General features: G+C 40.8%; 1 protein-coding gene across 1 annotated transcript in view; it reads right to left on the minus strand.

Annotated features, from left to right (window-relative positions):
* The window catches only part of cfap251 (cilia and flagella associated protein 251), a 77,904-nt gene extending 54,324 nt beyond the window's left edge, over nucleotides 1-23,580 (minus strand). Inside the window, exons 1-5 of the mRNA XM_072586971.1 lie at nucleotides 23,540-23,580; nucleotides 11,273-11,821; nucleotides 5,382-5,606; nucleotides 4,642-4,782; nucleotides 632-741 (exon numbers count right to left, since the gene is read on the minus strand). Of these exons, the coding sequence (XP_072443072.1) occupies nucleotides 632-741; nucleotides 4,642-4,782; nucleotides 5,382-5,606; nucleotides 11,273-11,812 (1,016 nt within the window). The 5' untranslated portion in view covers nucleotides 11,813-11,821; nucleotides 23,540-23,580. The remainder of the gene's footprint in view (nucleotides 1-631; nucleotides 742-4,641; nucleotides 4,783-5,381; nucleotides 5,607-11,272; nucleotides 11,822-23,539) is intronic.

Consider the following 23,580-nt stretch of genomic DNA (forward strand, 5'->3'; position numbering starts at 1 on the left):
ATAAACTACCATATTTTTATGTGGATTGAGGAGAGCCAGGCTTTGGATATGTGTAGTACAAAACAATCATGCTATCAATGACAGTGATAAATTTTCTGATAAACTGACAAGCAGCTTTTGGAAGTTACAATGGATCACAAAATGATACATATTGACAGAAGTTGTGTGCTACTGCTATCTAATATTAGCAGTTCACTTTTCTACTCATGATCATTTCTGTAACTAACAAAAACCTAATGTTTGCAGCACAATATTTTTTAAAAATATTGCCTTGAATACAAACTTCTGTATTCCCAGAGTCATCCATGATACTACAAAGTGGTTAAATACACTTTAATGTACTGCCAGCAATCCCACTGCACTACCTGTTGAGGACCATCAACTTCCCAAAAGCAGGAAAGAAATGTGGAAAGAGAATCGTCCTGAAATGTTCTCAGACATCTTTTAACAATCTGATTAAGTACAGAATTATCAGAGTCTTGAACATATGTTTCCTGTAGACTTAAAATAATGAAAAGGGAACAAAATACAATATTTTAAATGAGACATCTTAAACAACAAAGAAGTTTCCATATCACAGGGACAGACAGAATCAATTCAAGAATACTGACCATCATTCATTCAAACTTACCCTGAGAAAGTATCCCAAACAATAACTAGACTCTCTGGACCTTGGTCTGCTGTTGCCACCCATCTCCTATTCCCACTCACAGCTATACATGAAAGTGGACTACAGTGACCCTAAAGAGCAAATTTCATTTTGTTATACAAGAAATAAAAAAGAACAAGCATATAAAAAAAAAGCTTTAGAGTTTCTAAGCTACTCGGACATCTGATCTTTTTCATTCCTCTATGAGATGCGGGTGTCTCCAGCAGGGCCAGATTCAATAATCCATCCCTAACCATCTGAGAGGTTTGCTCACCTATTCAGTGGGCAGTTAGGAGTCAATCACATTTCCATCGGCCAGGAATTGCATACAGTGGGTAAAGATGATAGATTTTCTGCCCATGACAGGACATTAGTAAACAAAGGGGTCTTATGACAATCATTTTCATTCCAGAATTACTTAATAATTGAAATTGAAATCCCTTGACTGTCATAGTGTGTTTTGAACTTGTCTCCAGATCATTAATCCAGGTATCTGGATTCATAGTCCATTAACATAACTACTGTATCAATTATTATTAATGTTTAGTAATACATATCAAAATGTGGCACCCATTATCAATACGTATCTAAGCATTAAACTATTTATCTAAACTATTGCCACATCAATTATTTTTAAGAAATTTTTATGATATGAAGTTGAGTGGGTAAATTAAAAATGTTTAGTTGTGAGGCACAAAGTCAAGGGAGAGATAATAAACAAATATTACTGTGGATTTTTAAAAACATTACAGCTTAATGAAAATTGAGTGTACTGGAGAAGAAACAACTAGCTACAGCAAAGGACCTTTTGAACATTTTCGCAAAATTGATGTTGGTTAAGTCAGTGTATGAAATTAGAAATTAGCCCAGGCTACTGAAAGAAGGTAAAGAAGACACAGCAGAGCTTCAGGCTGCATTTTATTTAAATCCTTTAAACGTGCAAATAATCCTGCAATGTTGGCAAGTATTCTAAATTATAAATTTGTAGAAGAAGGAAAAGAAGGACAAACTGGGTTACTACAGACCAACATGTCTAAACAATGCCAGATATTACAGAGCTCGCACGGGGGAGGGGGGACACAAAAATTTGTACAGGGCCCGTGGGTTAGACTCCTGAAGACTGTAAGCAATTCTGTCAGTGACAAGAAGGTAACAAAATGGAAAACTTGACTGTAAACTGCGAGGAGATAATTGGTATGCTTTATTGCCCACTTGCAAATCATTTTACATTTAATTCAAAACAATGTAGCTTGACTTCCCCAGTTTGTTCCATGCCTTTGTAACCTGTCCAGTGAAAGCTGGTGTCTTGTATGTGGCTTACTGTGTGCTTACTTTGGATTTAAACAAGATGATTTCACAGGGCCCTTGATTGATTTTGGAAATTTCTCAGCGTAATATCTTGTTCAGCTGATCCTCTAATGGGATGAAGCCTCCGGCAGGAAATTCAGAACCCAGCAGTAGTGGGTTCAAAGTTCAAACTTCCAATGATTTGACTTGATTTGATTTATTATTGTCACAGGTACCAAGATACAGTGAAAAGTATTGTTTTAGATGTTGACCAGATAAGTCATACCTTACATAAGCACATCAGGGTAACACAACAGAATGTAGAATATAGTGTTACAGCTAAAGAGAAGGTGCAGAGAAAGATCAATTCTAAGATATGAGAGGTCCATTCATAAGTCTGATAACAGTGGGGAAGAAGCTGTTTGTAAATCTGTTGATACATGTTGTCAAACTTCTGTATCTTGTGTTTGACGGAAAAGAGCATAACTGGGGTGGGAGGGGTCTTTGATAATGGTGGCTGCTTTCCTGAGGCAGTGGAAAATGTAGATGGAGTCAATGGAAGGGAGGCTGGTTTCTGTGATGGACTGTGATGTGATCACAACTTTCTTGCAATTTCTTGGGCAGAGCAGTTGCCATAGTGAGCTGTGATGCATCCATATAGGATATTTTCTCTGGAAAACTGAGGTCCAAGAGGCCATACTTAGAACGACTTCATAGACTAAAGTCCCTCAGGTAATGACATTTAAGAAGCTGCCTGAAAAGGAAATGGGGAGGTAGTGGCAGCATGGCAAACATTCACCTTTCTTCATTCTCGAGCATTGACGGGGATGTGATGACTGGACTGCAACATCTCAAACCTCAACTGAACCCATTGATGCCACCAAATGATCTTATGCAATGGCAGAGGAGTCTTCTCTCCGGACTTTGGAATATCTATTTGGACTGCAGCAATGTTTATTCGGATAGTAGTATTTTAAATTGCAGAGCCTTCTTAAAAAGTATGCAACATTATTGCCAACTGTAACACAGGGATGCCATTTTTTTACATGAGGCCATAAAACCATAAGACAGAGGAACAGAATTAGGCCATTCACCCCATCAGGGAGGAGAAAGTGAGGACTGCAGATGCTGGAGATTAGAGTCGAGATTGTAGAGTTGGAAAATCACAGATCAGGCAGCATCTGAGGAGCAAGAGAATCGACGTTTCTGATGAAGGGCTTAGGCCAGAAACATTGATTCTCCTGTTCCTCGGATGCTGCCTGACCTGCTGTGCTTTTCCAGCACCACACTCTCGACTCATTCAACCCATTATGCCTGTTCTGTCTTTCAATGACATCATGGCTTATCTGATAGCCCTCAACTCCAATTTCCTGCCTTTTCCCCCTACCCTTGATTCCTTTACTGAATAAAACCTGTCTATCTCAGCCTTGAATATATTTAACAGCCCAGCCTCTGCAGCTCCAAGAGAAGAAATTCCTCCTCATTTCTATTTTCAAAGATCAATTCTGATTCTGAAATAATGCCCTCTAGTCCTGGACTTTCCCACCAGGAGAAACGACCTTTCCACATCAACCCTGTTAAACGCCATTAGAATCTAGTATATTTCAATCAGGTTGTCTCTCATTCTTCTAAACTCAAATGATTACAGCATCAAGCTACTCAACCTCTCCTCATAAGATAGTCCCTCCACACCCACGATCAGCCTATAGGACCTTCACTGCACTGCTTCCAATGATCTTTTTTTCCATTCATTCATGCACCTTTATTAGCTTGCCCATCCCAGTGAGCACCACAATGGTCGTACTAAATGCAGAAGCAGTTGGAAACAAACTGTTAGAATGAAGAATGAACATTTGGACAAGTATAGCTTAGTGTTATGGACCAGAGCAAACCCCCTCAAAATATATTAAGCAGATAACCTAGACTCTTTCGCATTTTAAAGGTAGTGTAAAGTGTTGCATTCCAGATGCAATTCAACTGATCAAGCTAGTTAACTTCAAGCAAAACACACTTTATTTTTTACACTACAGTTAAAATATAGAGAAAATAAAAATAAAAGAATTGGCTTAACTGTAACTCAATCAAAATGCTTAACAAACTAATATGTATGGTAACTACTACTAAGTAACTGGTCAAATATAGAAACATTCCATAAACACACCCTTGGCAAAGGCAAAGACAGTAAAATAGATTGTCTCACATACAATTCTAGCAGCAGAAAGAAAGCCACAGCTTTTAGCTGGAACGGAGAGAGGAATAAGAACTTCCTCATCCAACTTCAAAATCCCCGCTCCTGCAGAAAGCTAAAACTAAAAATCCTGGTTCTATGGGAACTTGTCGCCACCCATTCAGGATGCTTCTATTGACCCAACTTTTAAAAAAACACCCAATGCCTCACAAGCTGTTTACTGCTGTTCTATCTTAACCTTTATTCATTTAAAAAAATATACCTCTTAAAGCCATAGTATTGTAACATTAAACAAGGCCAGTTAGCAGAATTTGTTACAGCTGAATCACTTTTGCCAAATTTTAAAAGCTTTTGGAGAATTACATTGAAACACACATTTACAGGTCAATAATAATCCAGTCGACCTGAGAGAGCCATACTGGTTTTATATTCTCCATGAGCCTCTTCCCTCCTTCGTCTAACCCCATCAAAACACTTGACCAAAAAAAAAACAAAACCTACATCAAATATTACATACCTGTAAGAGGTGCTGACGAGTAATTGAAAAGTTATTTATGACTGCAGTGTGTGAAGAAGCATAAAGGATCAACCTCCGGTTATCAATATGTAGAGCATGTACTGGAGTGTCTCGATTTATTCCAAAAGACCACACTAAGTTCTGGGAAAAGAATACAAATCTCTTCTATGTATGTGAATTGTGTATACTGTTAAGAATTAAACAATTGTGTAGTCACGGCAGTTAATATAAATGTTGAAATCACAATATGTAAATATCTATTAGAAATTCAGATATCTAAATATTCAACGCAAACATATATTCTCAGTTGCACATTTTCAAAATTACCTCAAGTAAAAATGCATACCAAAGTAATTGAATTTGAACTATTTTTCAATCTAATTAATTTGTTTATCAATGCTAAAGTAACGAGGTACAGATGTTAGGAAACTGAGATTGTGGTTGGCACAGTGCATTGGAATGCTAGCATGAGATTACAGCCAGCATCTCTCATCTGATAAGGTCACCAACTCTGATGGGCAATATCCAAAAACGAGTTCACATGCCTCCCAATAGCTTCTTAAAGAACAGTACTGACAACGTTTTGGAAAGAATTGTCCGTTGTCTTAGTGCATGGCATGAAGGGAAAATGTAAAAGAGGAGAGAAAGGCATTCAATTTGTGAAAGAGTAAATAGGCAATATTTCTTGCTATTAGAATGTATTAATTTCAGAGCATGGCAATAACAAAATCATTTCTTACCAAAGAATTTTGTTTAATGTAGGATTTTTCTTCAAACACAGTGTCACAGACAGCAGTCTCAACCAACGATGCATCTGTTTCTCTGGAATCATCCGCTACACAGCTGCATAAATCACTTGTCACTACATTAGGTAGACAAAATGCCAGATCAGGGCGTAACCTCGGCGGGGCTGAGAAAGTTCGGGCTCCCTCTGCTGCTTCATGACTAACAGTTCCTTGGCCATCCTTCATTAGGACAGGACAAGACAAAATTAAACATCCAAGTCCTGGTATTCTAAACAGGTGACCATCTGTTAAACACCTTTATATAGCTGGTAATAAATGTTTGAAAATAATTACAAGCCAGACTCTACCTCCTGATATCATCAATATTAGTCAAATCAAAATCTGAGATTATTATTGACCAGATCACAATATTAAATCATAACTCAAATTAATTTATCATTGTAAACAAACCATCGAATAAAATGTTCCATATTATGATTAGATTAAATATTCAATGTTGCCTACTGACAACATTAATTGTTGCTCTGAATTAATCCAAATGCCTGTTCAACATAGTGATCAAACTTGCCTAGTATCTGGATGAGATACTGTTCCCAGAACAATGCAACTACACAAAATCCATCCCTGAACAATTTTTCCTCTGAATTTTCATTGTTCTGGGCCTGTTAAAAACTCCTCTGAACATTGCAATTTGCCACAGGTAGCTTATATTTTAATGTCACTGAAGCGACACAAAGTTCTGCAAGTTCTGTTCATTTTAATATTTTACTTTAATACTATTTTCCAGGTGGCTGCATGGCCCTTAGAGGAAAGATTGTTCTCCACTTGCTGGTTCGTTACACTGTCCAAACCTCACACGTATCAATCCACCTCTCCTCTAATAAGTCACATTATACTTCTAATTTCACACATTCCAAATTGTCTCCTTTCTTCACACAGTTTCCATTCTCCCCCAGTGTCACCTGTCACATTGCACTGCTCCTCTGACTGGCCTTGGAGTAAATCTTCTCTCATACATCCCAATCTGCCTCTGCTCATACTAATCTGATTCAACCTTTTCTTTACAAACACCAATCTCCCTGACCTTATACACACTTAGTTTATCCCTTTTTACATGCAACTCACCTTTTCTCCTAATTTGAACTTGCTGCGACTTCCACTTATGGTTTCAGTTTTAGCCACTCTCACTCCAGATTTTACAGATGAAATTTAATATTCAGACCCACTCTTGGATCAAGTCTGCTTCTTGCTTAAAATGATTGAGGGGCATAGGTATTGTTGGCTAAGCCTTCATTCATTGCCCATCCATAGTTACTTTTGAAAAGGTGATAGTGAGCTGCTTTTTTGGACTGCGTGCAGATGCTGTTCAAAAGACTGTATAAGGATTTTGATCCAGCAACAGTTGGTTCAGTTTTTGCCCAATGTGTACAAGAGGGTTTCCTGACACAGTATGTCAAAGGGCCAACAAGAGGGGAGGCCACATTGAATCTGGTGCTTAGTAATGAACCAGGCCAAGTGTTTGATTTAGTTGTAGGGGAGCACTTTGGAGAGAGTGACCATAATTCAGTTACGTTTAGTTTAGCAATGGAAAGTTACGTTTAGTTTAGCAATGCCACAGGTCAAGAGTTATCGATGGGGCAAGGGCAATTATAATGTGATTAGGCAAGCATTAGGATGCATAGAATGGGGTAGCAAAATGCAGGGGATGCAGACAATGGAAATGTGGAGCTGGTTTAAGGAACAGATATTGCATATCCTTGATAGGTATGTCCCTATCAGGCAGGAAGGAAGTGATATGATAAGGGAACCATGGTTTACAACAAAAATTGCATCTCTTGTTAAGCAGAAGAATAATGCTTATGTGTTGATGAGGCAAGATGGTTCAGATGAGGCGATGGAGAGTTACAGATCAGCTAGGAAGGATTTAAAGAGAGAGTTAAGAAGAGCAAAGAGAGGACATGAGCATTCTTTAGCAAATAGAATAAAGGAGAACCCTAAACCTTATAGGTATGTACGGAATAAAAGGATAACTAGGGTAGGAATAGGGGCAGTCAAAGACAGAAGTGGGAAGTTGAGTGTGGACCTTGTAGAGATCAGAGAGGTGTTAAACGGACATTTCTCATTGGTTTTCACTCAGGAAAAGGAGAATATTGTAGAGGAGAAGAATGAGGTACGAGATATTAGACTAGAAAGGATCGAGGTTAGTTACAAACAGGTGTTATCAATTCTAGGAGGAGTGAAAGTAGACAAGTCCCCTGGGCCGGATGGGATTTATCTGAGGATTCTCTGGGAAGCTAGGGAGGAGATAGCAGAGCTTTTGGCTTTGATATTTGAGTCATCATTGTTTACAGGTTTAGTACCAGGATTGCAAATGTTGTGCCCTTGTTCAAGAAGGGCAGTAGAGATGACCCAGGTAATTATACACCAGTGAGCCTTACTTCTGTTGTAGGAAAGGTTTTGGAAAGGATTATAAGAGATAAGATTTATAATCATCTAGCAAGCAACAATTTGATTTCAGATAGTCAACACGGTTTCGTCAAGAGCAGGTCATGTCTCACAAACCTCATTGAGTTTTTTGAGAAGGTGACCAAGCATGTGGATGAGGGTAGTGCAGTTGATATGGTATACATGCACTTCAGTAAAGCCTTTGATAAGGTTCCACATAGTAGGCTGTTGGAGAAAATGCAGAGGCATGGAATTGAGGGTGATTTAGCAGTTTGGATTAGAAACTGGCTTTCAGAAAGAAGGCAGCAAGTGGTGGTTGATGGAAAATATTCAGCCTGGAGTCTGTTTACTAGTGGTGTGCCACAAGGATTTGTTTTGGGACCACTGATGTTTGTCATTTTTATAAATGACTTAGACGCAGGCATAGGTGGATGGATTAGTAAATTTGCAGATGACATTAAAGTCAGTGGAGTAGTGGACAGTTTAGAAGAATGTTACAGGGGGACTTGGATAAAGTGTAGAATTGGGCTGAGAGGTGTCAAATGGAGTTTAATGCAGCTAAATGTGAGGTGATGCACTTTGGGAAGAATAACAGGAAGGCAGAGTACTGGGTCAATGGAAAGATTCCTGGTAGTGTGGATGTGCAGAGGGATCTTGGGGTCCATGTACATAGATCCCTGAAAGTTGCCACCCATATTGATAGTGCTTTTAAGAAGGCATATGGTGTCTTAGGTTTCATTGGTAGAGGAATTGAGTTCTGGAACCGCAATATCATGCTGCAATTATACAAAATGCTAGTGCAGCCACACTTGAAAATTTTGTGTACAGTTCTGGTCGCCATATTTCAGGAAGGATGTGGAAGCATTGGAAAAGGTGCAGAGGAGATTTACCAGGACGTTGCCTGATCTTGAGGGAAGGTCTTAAGAGGAAAGGCTGAGATCTTAGGTCTGTTCTCATTGGAAAGAAGAAGGCTAAGAGGGGATTTGACAGAGACATACAAGTTGATCAGAGGATTAGATAGGGTAGACAGTGGAAGTCTTTTTTCTAGGATGATGACGTTAGCTTGTACGTGGGGGTATAACTACAAATTGAGGGGTGATAGATTTATACAGATGTCAGAGGCAGGTTTTTTACTCAGAGAGTGGTAAGGGCGTGGAATGCCCTACCTGCTAATGTAGTCATCTCAGCCACATTAGGGAGATCCAAACAATCCTTGGATACGCACATGGATGATGATGGGTTAGTGTAGGGGGAATGAGCTGAGAATAGTTCACAGGTCGGCACAACATTGAGGGCTGAAGGGCCTGTTCTGTGCTGTATTGTTCTATGTTCTATGTTCTAACAGTGAAAGTATGGCAGAATAATTCCAAGTCAGGTGTATGGAGGGGAACCTGCAGATTGTGGCACTCCCATGTATCTGATGCTTTGTCCATCTGGTGGTAGAGGTCACAGATTTGGAAGTGCTGTCTAAGGAACTGTAGTTGTAGTGCAACTTGAAAAGTCAATGGTATGCACTATTACCAATGGGGATGGAGGAGATAATGTTAAAGCCACAGTATTTATAAGTCAGGGTCTAGATTAGAATGGTGTTAGAAAAGCATAGCAGGTCAGGCAGCATCCGAAGGGCAGGAAAATCGACTATTTGGGCAAAAGCCCTTCATCAGGAATTCAGGAAGTCAGGCCCAACTCAGTTAGATTTGTTGGTTGGATGTATCCCGCTTTTTGTGGACAGGACAAACCTGCGTAATTTTCATATTGCCAGATAGATCTAATTGTTGTAAGTGCTCAGGAACAGCTTGGCTAGGAGCATGTCTAGTCTGCAGAACAAAATTTTCTGTTGCTTTGCCAGAATGTTGTCAGGGCCCAGAGCCTTTGCAGGATCCTGTGCCTTCAGCCACTTCTTGACATCTTGTGGAGTGTATCGAAATGGCTGAAGACTGGCATGAGTGACGGCATGGACCTCTGGAGAAGGCCGAGATAAATCATCCACTCAACACTCTGGCTGAACAACTGCCTCTGCTTCATGTTAAGCACTGGTGTCCTGGGATCCCCTACTACCAAAAAAGAAGCCTCCCCCTCCAGTGAGATAACCAATTGTCCATCAGCTGTCACAACTGGATGTAGCAGGACCTGATCCAGTGGCTATGGAATTGCTTAGCTCTGTCTATTGCATGCTGCTTACAATCTTTAGTGTGTGAACAGTCTGAATGACAACTTCACTAAGCTGACATCGCTTTTTAAGAGCTGTGTGGTGCTGCACTTCACATGCTCTTCTGCACTCTTCATTCATGGAGAGTATCCTCACGTGACAGTCGGTAAAAACAGACATTTCTGAATAGTGTTATTTATAAATGATGCATGAATCACTTTAAAATTGTAACCATCACATTAATGTTAATTATATGCATGCTTAGTTTGCATTGTAGTGTGTATGTGTCACTACCATGTGCAAACTACATCCTCCATCCTGTCCAGAAATCCATCTGGAAAATACATTTGCCCTGTTGTTCAAGCTCTAATCTGCAGAACCTGTTACCTTATACTAGCCCCAGTCTTGTGCTGAGAAATCAGCATGCTATGGTGAATTGTTAAACTAATTGAAAATGAGAAATATATAATACTTCTAGTGATTTCAATATAAATTTACTCAGTCCATCAAATTAAACATGTTTAATTTACGATTACCCTGGAAATTTCTATTCTATTGTACAAATAGGTTATCACAAGTTAGGTTAAATACTATACTGATACAGAATGAGATGCTTGCTTGATTTTCCACATCCAACAGCTATATTGCAGAAAAACATCTTGTGTTTTCATTGCAACTTATGTCAGTCTTTAAATAGCTATCTTTGTTTTTGCATTAATACAACAATAGATCTGAACATAAACGAGTGGTTATGGCAATACATTTATCTGCATCCATGGGAACAGAAGTTCATAGAGTATAGCAGTGCTTTGTCTAGTTACTGTAACTATACTGCAACATTTTCCTGATTGTCACAAATTCATGCATACTAATGCAATTTCTTTCTGCTGAAAAATGCTTAATTATGATTTCAAACAAATCAGCAAATAACAGTATAGGGAGAGTATAGGACAATGGAAACAGCTTTGGTTTGCTTTGGCAAAGAGATGGCATTGATGCAAAGGATCAAAGTACTTCAATGCTGTAAATATGAATAATTTAGGGTGACTTTGAATCTGAAACCTCCAATAAAACAGGCTAAAAGTATTGATTCCAAATTTCAGAAAACCATCTAAATGATTGCACACTTTGAAGTTACACAAATTGGCAAAATCACAATTCCAGAAATGCACAGTAGAACATAACATGAATTATTGACATGCATATCTTTCTGTTTGTGGGGTAGAAGCTCTAAACAGTTTTAAAACTTAAAGAAAACTATACAAACTTGAAATAAATTAAGAGTATCTACCTGTTCAATAACTTGAGAAGTTGAGGTACTGTCCATTTTTGAACGGCTTCCAGAGGTAGATGGTCTCTGAGCACTGGTTGAGCTTGCAACTGAAGGTCTTACACCCACCTGATCCATTTGTTTTTCAACTTTCATTTGTTCTTCGATATCACTGTCATGTTTCTTTTCTTCAGCTGGATGGGTTTCACTGTCGGCTGATGGAGATAATGCTGCACTGACTGTTTCTTGACCTTCAGAAACCACTTCATCCTGCAGGTCAGTACTCTGACTGGCTTGGTTTACCGGACTTTCACCCATGGTCACCTCATTTGTAGCTGGTTGTCCTGTGTCTTCAGGAGTTGAAGTACTGTCTTTCTCTTCAGCATTTTCAGTTTCAGAAAAAAAAATAATTTTACGTGAACTTGAACTCAATGATCTATTGCCTTCATTCTGATCAAACTGTTCTCCAACATTCTCCAGTAATTCTTGTGGAGCTTCAGAATGTTTCTCTGCATCTCTACCTGATACATCTTCAGTCAGATCTTGTTCACTTTCAGCCATGTTCAAGCACTAAATTTGCAAAAAAAAGCTTCATTAAATAGTCCACAATTCCTAAATAATAAGCCTTCTATCTTAACTCTGTCATCAAAGACAATGAAACTCAAGAGGGTGAGAAAAAGACCAAAACTGCAGCCCAGGTGTGGAGATGCATCAATGAAAATATCATCAATGAGAAATAAGTCTGAAATAGACAATTAAGAAGAATTATAGAGGGAGAGAGACATAGAGTTATTGGGAAGGGGGTGCTACAGGCCGGCACCATTAGGAGATCAAGGCATCTAAGAACATAGAGTCATAAAGTTATAGAACTGTACAGCATGGAAACAGACACTTCAGTCTGACTTGTCCAGGCCGACCAGATATCCTAAATTAATCTAGTCCCAGTTGCTAGAACCCAGCCCATATCCCTCCAAACCCTTCCTATTCATATATCCATCCACATGCCTTTTAAATGTTGTAATTGTACCAGGCTCTACCACTTCCTCTGGCAGCTCATTCCATGCATTCATCACCCTCTGAGTGAAAAAGTTGCTTCTTAGGTCCCTTTTAAATCTTTCCCCTCTCGTCTTAAACCTATGCCCTTTAGTTTTGGACACCCACCCCACCTCCCAGGGAAAAGACCTTAACTATTCACCCTATCCATGCACCTCAAGATCTTATAGGCCTCTATAACATCATTCCTCAGCCTTTGACTTTCAGGGAAAATAGCCCCAGCCTATTCAGCTTCTCCCAATAGCTAAAACCCTCCGATCCTGGCAACATCCTTGGAAATCTTTTCTCCCTTTCAAGTTCTATTCTTCCAATAGAAGGGAGACCAGAATTGCACGCCTTATTCCAAAAGTAGCCTAAGCAATGTTGTGTACAACCGCAGCATGACCTCCCAACTCCTATACTCAATGCACTGACCAATAAAGGCAAGCATACCAAATGCCTTCTTCATCACCCTGTCTACCTGCAACTCCACTTTCAAGGAACCAATGAACCTGAACAGGTTTTATGAATTCTGAAATGACATAGCAAAAATAAGGACTTTTAGAATTTGTATCATTTCGCTCACTGCCCTACAAATTTCTCCTCTTTAACTATTTATCCAATTCCCTTTTAAAGATGCTCATTGTATCTGCTTCAACCGTCTTTTGTAAAGAGTACAGTCCAGATCATAATGTGTTGCTCCATAAATTATTTTGTTCTGATGTTGTCTCAACTGTTGTTTTCAATTTCTGACTCTATGAACAGCTTGATTAGAAAAATTGATGAAATAAAAAAAACTTTTTAAAAAATAAAGTAGACCCACAGGCTGCCTTGTGGTGAAGTGGTAGAGTCCCTACCCCTAGACTGCAAGAGCTGGGTTCAAGCCCCACCTGCTCCAAAGGTGTGCAATAAAATCTCTGAACAGGTTGATTAAGAAAAATAGGTCAAATTTAAAAATAAAGCAGACTCAGGGATAAAAGTCTACAGAACTGCTTGTCCTGCACTATGACTAGTGCACTAGTAGGCCACAAGTAAAGGTTCTACTTTGGTGTTCAACAATAAATAACATTCCTTTTCAGTCAGGCTTCCTGAGTTATTACAGATCATCTCTGCCAAATCTCCTCTTCAGCTTCATTGCTCTAAAACACTAGTTTCTTCAGTTTTGATCCATAGTTAAGGCTTTCCATCTGTGCTACTATTTGTGCATCTCCTCTGAACCCTCTCTAAGATTTTGACAGCCTTCTGATAGTATGGTGTCCAGAAATGGCCACACGAAGTCAGTTGGGGTTTCAGCTGATCATTCATAATGGTATAATTAAGTTTTGGGGTCTGATGGGTTGCATCTTAGGATAATAAAGGAAGTTGCTATAGAGATAGTGGGTGCACTGGTAGTAGTTTCCCAAGAATCATTAGATTCTGGAAAGGTTCCAGAAGATTACAAAATTGTCAATGTCAAGTAGGGAAAGAGACATGACTGAACGCCAATGGGCTACACAGCCACCTGGGAAAATCTTAAGAGTTGACTAGAAAGGATGTCATAGCAGAGCATTTAGAAATAGATAAAATACTCAAGTAGATTCAGCATGGTTTCATGAAAGGGACATCATGTCTGACAAATCTATTAAAATTCTTTGAGGAGGCACCAGGTAGGATAGATAAAGGAGAACCAGTCATTGGATTTCTAGGTGTTCGATAATGTACTGCACTTTTGGCAATTTAATAAGGTAAGACCCCAGGATGTTGTGTGCAGTATATTAGCATGAATAGAATACTGGCTAACAAATGGGATGGCAACCTGTAAGTAGAGGAATCAGAGCAGGGGCCACAATTAGGTATAATACAGATTAATAACTTGGATGATGGAAGTGAATGTACTGTAGCCAAGTTTGCGGATAACACAAAAAAAGGTGGGAAGGCAAGAGGATATTTAAAAGAGTTTACAGAGGGATATAGGCAGGTTAAATGAGTGGTCAAGAACTTGGTAAACTGAATATAAAGTGGAAAAATGAGGGCTATTCTCCCTTGCCTGGACTGAGGCCCGCTGACAACCTCAGACAGCTTCTTGGCTTTGTGTCTGCACTAAATTATACAAGAGAGTTGTAATATGAGCCTGGTATCTCTGAATAAGGGGGCAATGCGCAAAAGGGCAAGGCAAGGCTGGGGTTGATATTCCTGATGAAGGGCTTTTGCCGGAAACGTCAATTTTCCTGCTCCTCGGACGTTGCCTGAACTGCTGTGCTCTTCCAGCACCACTAATCCAGAATCTGGTTTCCAGCATCTGCAGTCATTGTTTTTACCTGGGCTTGATAATGTTCAGGGAGGTTCAGAGAGAGTGAGCACAAAGACAGCAAGTGGAAAGCCTTGACAGCCTAATCCCGTTCATGAGCTGAGTCCACGTCCCTGAGCAGACAGTGTCTTACTGCAGCATTCCAGCGATAGTTACTAGTGCAGCCTGAGGTGTATCATGGTAATGCAGAAATATCCTGTAAACGGATCAGACATATGCCATGTGGGTTTAAAGGCTGGCACATATCGAATACCTAGTTCCGGGGTGGGTGTGAGGTACATGTAACTCCTGCCTGTGAGAATGCCTGATGTTGGTGTCCAGGATCCAAAATGAAGGTTCTTTGAAGCAAGTGGTGAGATGAATATGCCAAGAACTTGCTCTGGATTCTGTGTCGAATTTTCCCTATGGCTAGTTTTTATAGCAACTTTGGTAATATCGCAACCTGGGGTAAGTTGGACTGTTAACAAGGCATTTGACTAACAATAATGAATGTCAGTTGGAACTCACTGCTGCCTGGCAAGAAACATCCAAAACCACTTGAGAAAAGCATTCAAGATGCAGTGAAATGATCTCAACATCAAGATGAGACTCATCAAACATCTTGCCCAATTCCACCATTCATCTCAGCACAATCCAGTCCATTCGGAGCCTGGTAAGATTTCACCAATATGATTCTTAAGAGATTTGACAGCGTTGAGCCTGAGAGGTTGTTTCCCCTTGTGGAAGGGTACAGAACCACAGAGCATAATCTCAAAATATGGGGTGACTCAGTTAAAACAAAGATGGGGAGGAATTTCTTCTCTCAAAAGGCAGTGAATCTCTGGAAGTCTTTACCACAAAGGGCTATAGAAGCTGGGTTGTTATGTATAGTAGAGACTGAGATGGACAGATTTTTATTTAATTTTAATCAAAGATCAAGGCAGGAAAGTGCATTTGAGGATTATCAGATCTGCTATGATCTCATTGAATAGTAGAACTGAAGCAATGGGCCGAATAACACACTTCGGCTCCTACTTTCTATGCTTTTACAAACTAATGGTTGAACATAATGTCTTCAGTTAGTTCTAAAGAAGGGTTACTGGAGCTGAAATGTTAACTCTAATCTCTCTCCCCAGATGCTGCCAGACATGCTGAGATTTTTCAGCAATTTTTGTTTTTGTTTCAGATTTCCAGCATCCGCAGTTCTTTTGGTTTTTTTGTCTTCAGTTTGTAGTCCATTCCACTCTGAATAATGGCAAGGATACTTTAAAACCCTGGTTGTCCAGGATCTATGATAATGCCGTTTCTAGCACTTGACCTGTACGCTCTGGTGTTTCAAGTGCTGACTAAATGTCCTGAGACCTCCTGTCTCTTTTAGGCAGTGATTTTCAGACACGCACAACCTTCTGGGTGAAAATGATGTTTCTTGAATTCCCTCAAAAACATCTGTGCCTTACACTAAAACTGTGCCCCCTGTTAGTGACCCCTCTACTAAGGGTAAAGGTTTATCCCTATCTCCTCTGCTTACGGCCTTCCTTAATTAGTTCCCCCTCAGTCTTCTCTGCTCTAAGGAAAATAACCGCTATCAATTCTCTCTGCATAGCTGAATTGCTCCAGCCCAGACAACATAGGATTTATGAGTATCTGGAAAGACATTGCTTGATTAGGGACAGCCAGCACGGATTTGTGAGGGGTAGGTCTTGCCTTACAAGTCTTATTGAATTCTTTGAGGAGGTGACCAAGCATGTGGATGAGGGTAGAGCAGTGGATGTAGTGTACATGGATTTTAGTAAGGCATTTGATAACGTTCCCCATGGTAGGCTTATGCGGAAAGTCGGGAGGCATGGGATAGTGGGAAGTTTGGCCAGTTGGATAGAGAACTGGCTAACCGGTCGAAGTCAGAGAGTGGTGGTAGATGGTAAATATTCAACCTGGAGCCCAGTTACAAAGTGGAGTTCTGAAGGAATCAGTTCTGGGTCCTCTGCTGTTTGTAATGTTTATTAATGACTTGTAAGAGGGAGTCGATGGGTGGGTCAGTAAATTTGTAGACGATACGAAGATTGGTGGAGTTGTGGATAGTGAGGAGAGCTGTTGTCGGCTGCAAAGGGACTTAGATATGATGCAGAGCTGGGCTGAGGAGTGGCAGATGGAGTTCAATCCTGTCAAGTGTGAGGTTGTCCATTTTGGAAGGACAAATAAGAATGCGGAATACAGGGTTAACTGTAGGGATCTTAGTAAGGTGGAGGAGCAGAGGGATCTTGGGGTCTATGTTCATAGCTCTTTGAAAGTTGCCACTCAGTGGATAGAGCTTGTAAGAAGGCGTTGTATTAGCGTTCATTAGCAGAGGGACTGAATTTAAGAGTCGTGAGGTGATGTTGCAGCTGAACAGGACCTTGGTAAGGCCACATTTGGAGTACTGTGTGCAGTTCTGGTCGTCTCATTTTAGGAAAGATGTGGAAGCTTTGGAGAGGGTGCAGAGGAGATTTACCAGGATGTTGCCTGGAATGGAGAATAGGTCATATGACGATAGGTTGAGAGTGCTAGGCCTTTTCTCATTGGAACGGCGAAGGATGAGGGGTGACTTGATAGAGGTTTATAAGATGATCAGGGGAATAGATAGAGTAGACAGTCAGAGATTCTTTCCCCGGGTACAACAGAGTGTTACAAGGGGACATAAATTTAAGGAGAAGGGTGAAAGGTAGAGGGGGGATGTCAGGAATAGGTTCTTTACCCAGAGAGTGATAGGGGCATGGAATGCGCTGCCTGTGGGAGTGGCAAAGTCAGAATCATTGGTGACCTTTAAGCGGCAATTGGATAGGTACATGGATAGGTGCTTAAGCTAGGACAAGTGTTCCACACAACATCGTGGGCCGAAGGGCCTGTTCTGTGCTGTATTGTTCTATGTTCTATGATCTATGTTCTATCCTGGTGAATCTCTTCCTTCGCTCCTGCAAGCACATTCCTTCCTATAGTTTGGCAACCAGAACTGCATACTGTACTCCAGCAGTGGTCTAACGTTCGATATAATTTCAACACCACCTCCTTGCCCTTGTATTGAATGCCTTGACAAATAAAGACATATACTTCTTAAGCACCTTATCTACCTACCCTGCTGCCGTAAACATGCACACACACACATGGATCCCTGTGAACCAATTTACTTCTCAGGTCCTTGTTAATCCTGAAATGTATCATCTCATTATTTTCGGGATTAAATTCTATTTGTCACTCTCCACCCCATCTATATTGTCTTCTAGAGGACAGCCATCTCACCCTGTTACCAACTGAGGCCTTAAGTGAGCCTATTAATGCCCACTTAATACTCTCATCCTCATTAACGGCAGTCACAGGGCCCTTTTGTGGGGCAATGGTAGTGTCCCTACTTCTGGCACTGGAGAACCAGGTTTAAGCTCCCCACCCCACTCCAGCGGTGTGTAATAACATCTCTGAACAGGTTGATGAGAAAATATTTACAACCACAGGTTGAGTTTCCAGCTGCCTGGATTAAGTGTTTCTAACATTTTCCATATTCACAACAACCTCTCCCACAATTGCACTCAACAAATCCTAACCATAGAAGATAGAAACTAGCTGTTAAATTTGAATATCAATTAAAATATCATTGGAATATACTTATTTTTATATTCAATTTGCAGTCTGCCTCTCCAGAGATTAAAGTCTCAGAAGTACAGTCCTGCTTTTACATTCTAGTCCTCTCGAGATGAATGACAACATCGTATTTGCCTTCCTAACCACCAATTCAACCTGCAGAGAAACCTGGACTAGGACTCCCAAGTCCCTTTGTACTCCAGATTTCTGAATTTTCTCCCCATTTAGAAAATATTCCATGTCTGTATTCTTCTTACCGAAGTGCATGAACTTCACGCTTTCCCAATCTGTCACTTCTTTGCCTAATCTTTTACCTGTCCAAATCTTTTTTGCAGCCTCCCGTTGCCTCAATACTAGCTGTCCCTCCACCTATCTTTGTATCATCTGCAAACTTTGCCAGAAGTCCTCAGATCTTTCATCCAGATCATTAATGCATAAAAAGTGAAAAGTTGTGGTCCCAACAATGACCCGTGTGGAACACTACTAGTCACTGACTGCCACCCTGAGGAAGACCCTTCTTTTTATCCCCACTCACTGCTTTCTGCTAGAAAGCCAATCTTCTATCCATGTTCGCATCTTGCCTCGAACACCATGGGCCCTCATCTTATTCAGCAGCCTCCTATGCGGCACCTTCTAAAGTCCAGGTAGATAACATCCATTGGCTCTCCTTAGGCTGACCTGCTAGTTACCTCTTAAAAGAATTTGAACAGATTTGTCAGACATGACCTCCCCTTGATAAAACCATGCTCTATTTTCCTGTGCACTTGCACATATTCAGAAATCTCATCTTTCACAATGGATTCCAAAAACTTACCAACGGCCGAGGTCAGGTTAATCAGCCTGCAATTTCCCATCTTTTGCCTTACTCCTTTCTTAAACAGGGGAGTTACATTAGGGATTTTCCAGTCCTCTGGGACCCCCCCTGACTCCAGTGATTCCTGAAAGATCATCACTAATACCTCCGCTATCTCCTTCAGCACTTTAGTCCATCTGATGCAGGTGATTTATTAATCTTCAGACCTTTCCATTTTTCCAGTACCTTCTCCTTAGGTGATGGCCTCTGCCCCATCCCAATGCTTTTGAATTTTTGGGATGTTACTTGTGTCTTTCACTGTGAAGACTGACTCAAAGTACCTGTTCAATTCCTCCACCATTTCTCTGTTCCCCATTACTATTTCCCCAGCATCATTTTTCATTGTCCAATATCCACTTTTGACATTTATATATCTGCATATATATTGCAAGAAATTCTTGCAATCTTCTTTTATATTACTGGCTAGCTTACCCTCATACTTAAATCTTCTCCCTTATTTCTTTTAAAATTGTCCTCTGTCGATCTTCGTAGGCTTTCCAAACTCCTGGTTTCCCGCTGCCCTTCACCGCATTACAGGGGAACCACAATTATCCGAACGAGATTAGATTAGATTAGATTAGATTCCCTACAGTGTGCCCAATTAGTCAACACCAACCCTTCTTAGAATAACCCACCCAGACCCATTGCCCCTGACTAATGCATGGGCTGGCACTATTTCGTTTGGATAATTGATTATTCGCTAATCGATTAGATGCCTTTCCTCTGGGGCTTGGAGTTTTTAAAGTCTGCTCCCCGTTCAGGAGACTAGCAGCAACAGCACACCGCACGTGTGACCCCACCCCCAACACTGCCCACTGCCCGCCCCCAGAAACCCGTCCAACCCTGCCCCCGCCCCCTGCCCCCCAACCCCCACCTGTCTCCAGGGCAGGCGGACTGTATACACACACACACACACATACACACACATGCACCTTTTTACTGCAACTTTTTCACAGGTTCCACATTTGCCCTGTACAGGACAATGTTGGAGAGATTATCTGGGGAAGGGGGGATTTAGGGTACACCCCTCTGTAGAAGTCCAGGGAAAGTGTGGGGAAAGAGAGAGAGGGCGGGAGGTCAGTCATTTGGAGACGGTGCCTGTTTAAGCATTGTAAACAAAAGACGCGATCACTGTTGGAAACACATCTTTGACGTAATGTTTCTATCAGGACCTCCAGATCTCCTTCGGATAATCCAATTTTTGGATATTTGGTGTTCGGATAATCAAGGTTCCTCTGTACATGCTTTCTCTTTTGCTTTTATACTGTCCCCAACTTCCCTTGTCAGTCATGATTGCCTCATCCTCCCTTTAGTACGCTTCTTTTTCCTCGGGATGAATTTTTGCTGTGTTTCCCAAACTGCTCTCTGAAACTCCTGCCATTGCTGTTCCACTGTCTTTCCTGCTAGGTTCCTGTCTCAGTCAACTCTGGTCAGCTCCTCTCTCATGCCTCGATAATTGCCTTTACTCAACCATAATTAAGTTACATCTGATTCCAGCTTCTCCCTCTCAAATTACAGAGGAAATTCTATATCATGGTCACTGCCACCTAAGGATTCATCCACCTTAAGCTCCCTCTGTGAAGAAGGGCTGATGCCCAAAACGTCGATTCTCCTGCTCCTTGGATGCTGCCTGACCTGCTGCGCTTTTCCAGCAACACATTTTCAGCTCATTGCACATCACTAAATCCAGAATTGCCTGTTCACTAGTGGGATCCCCCAAGCTGCTCCAAAAAGCCATTTGTAGACATTCCACAAATGCTTCTTCTTGCGATTAACTACCAACCTGCCCAGTCTGCCTGCGTATTGAAATCCCCCATAATCACTGTAACCTTGCCTTTCTTACACACCTTTTCTATCTCCTGATATATCTTATGCTCCCACATACTGACTACTATTTGGAGGCCTGTACATAACTCACATTGTCGTGTTTTTTTAAAAACCCTTGCAGTTCCTCAATTCTACCCACACAGATTCGATATCATCTTGGAGTTTTACCCTTCCCTCCCCATTGTCTAGTTTAAAGTCCTGTTGACCACCCTACTTACCCTGGTCCCACCTCATCTTATTATATCCTTTGCCATATTCACAGTTTCATACACTCCCCATTTCCAGTTGAGTTAGTAACTTTGCCACTAGAAGAGATGTCAACGGCTCATAGAAAGCATCTGCTGCTGAAGGTTTTCTGCTTCAATGTTTGATAGTATGATTTCCTTTGGGCAAATTCAGTGACAACACTGATGCTGCATTTCCTATAAACCACAGACCCAAAGTAGGAAGTCTTCACAGGCAATGAAAGTTAATACCTCAATATCACATACATATCCAGCCAAACAGGCCCTAGTTAAATGCAGAGGTTGGTGCGTTAGGGCTGGCTTTCACACACCCTGTAATTTTCTTTCTGAATTTAACCTTTACTCACACCTAAATCCCCACATTCTTCGACAGTAAAATCCCCTCAGAGGTTCTGCCATAGACTGTTACATCACTAACCATCAACAGACTTTGTTTATGCCTCAAATAGGCTGGACTAGATACATAAGCAAAAGTGAGAACTGCAGATGCTGGAGATTAGAGTCTAGATTAGAGTGGTGCTGGAAATGCACAGCAGGTCAGGCAGCATCCGAGGAGCAGGAAAATCAACGTTTTGGACAGGGGACTTGATACATACCTAATACTTTTGTAATGAGTAATTTGATCTAGATTTTGTCAAACAGGCTCTAAAGCCCATAGTCCTGACACAGGGGCTCTCATTGCTGAGTTCAAAGAACATGCTGTCCTCATACGACTGTCTTTAAAGAACATGTAGTGCTCATACTTGCAAGTTAGTATAGGAAGGGGTGAGGGATCAAGGGATTTCAACATGCAGTGGCGAACTTTAAGGCCGAGGAATTGTTGGAAGACAAAGCAATTTAGCTGATCAAGCACAGGGCGTGCTGTAAGTTAGGATGCATGCAGCAAAGAATGATAATGTGCATTTATATAGCACCATTTCATAGCAAAACATTCTAATGTATTTCATATGAGAGTTATTGAACAAAATTCGATACCAAACCACATAAGGAGATATTAGGGCAATTGCAAATAAAAGTTTGGTCAAAGAGATGAGTTTTAAGGAGGAAGAAGATGACAAATGGCAGAGAGATCGTGGAGGGCATTCTAGAGTCTTGGTAGCTGACGAGACTGTGGAACTTTGGGTAAATTCAAGTTAACGGAGGGTGTAAGTTGAGAGGCAGATTAGGAGAGCATTGGACTAATTAGGTTTAGAGATAATAAAGGCAAAGATAAAAACGGATCTCCAGAGATGTGCACTCTGCTTAATGATAAACAGAGGCAGCATTTGCTGCACCCAGTTCCAGTGGAGTATTTTCATTCACATCAAACCCAAGTGGGGAAATGTTGCAATGTTTTACATTTTTTGGGTCTTATCAGTAGATCCACATTTGAGGGGAAGCTAGAAAAAATGTGTTTGAGTGAAAGATATAGAGGATTATGCTGATAGGAACTAATTGAATTCTGGAGAAGGCTCATGTGGAGCATAAATTGAGATATGGCTTGTTTCATTGTGATACATTTTACTCAAGTGTATAAAATGTCACTTCCTGAATTTCATTAGTTGTTATTTCCTAGTTTAGGAGGTTTACTAGCAATGTATTAGAAGCTTCAGGTTCAAGTCCCACCTCAGGACTTGCTAGCCATGGAAGGGACACTGTAATGTGGGTAAACAGGTTTAATTTCAATCAGAAAATTAGATTAGATTAGATTACTTACAGTGTGGAAACAGGCCCTTCGGCCCAACAAGTCCACACCGCCCTGCCGAAGCACAACCCACCCATACCCCTACATCTGCCCTTTACCTAACACTACGGGCAATTTAGCATGGCCAATTCACCTGACCTGCACATCTTTGGACTGTGGGAGGAAACCGGAGCACCCAGAAGAAACCCACGCAGACACGGGGTGAATGTGCAAACTCCACACAGTCAGTCGCCTGAGGCAGGAATTGAACCCAGGTCTCTGGTGCTGTGAGGCAGCAGTGCTAACCACTGTGCCACCGTGCCGTCCAATAGGCCTATGGAAGGTAGCAAGTGAGTTTCCTGACCAACCAGAACCACGTGGGAACTACAGCACAACAATCACCCCACATTAAAAGTCACACATTCCCCAGCTTGGAATGAAACTAAGCAAAAACCATACCTGTGATCCAGACTTCAAACTGCCAATAATTGACATTTTAGGAGATTAATATTATTTACAGTTATACCTATTTTGTTTTATGGCTCAATTTCTTATTAGTTGTACTCTCTTTCAAAAGGGGCACCTTATGGGTTTAATTTAGAAAAGATAAGAAAAATAAAATATTACCCAAACAGGAAACAGCACACATATCTGTTATTTTTTATTCCCCAATGTGAGGCATTGAAAGGGCCACTCTACTGAAGCCTACCAGGTTCAGTGAGCAATATGGGAAATGATTCCATTACAGAATAAAAGTGCCATACTCTCTTGCTTTCAAATATTTATCACTTACCTGTTGAGCTTTGGATTTAAAAATCACTAGCCTGTCTTGAC

The sequence above is a fragment of the Chiloscyllium punctatum genome, chromosome 17, assembly GCF_047496795.1.
Source record: "Chiloscyllium punctatum isolate Juve2018m chromosome 17, sChiPun1.3, whole genome shotgun sequence".
In the NCBI taxonomy this organism is placed as follows: domain Eukaryota; kingdom Metazoa; phylum Chordata; class Chondrichthyes; order Orectolobiformes; family Hemiscylliidae; genus Chiloscyllium; species Chiloscyllium punctatum.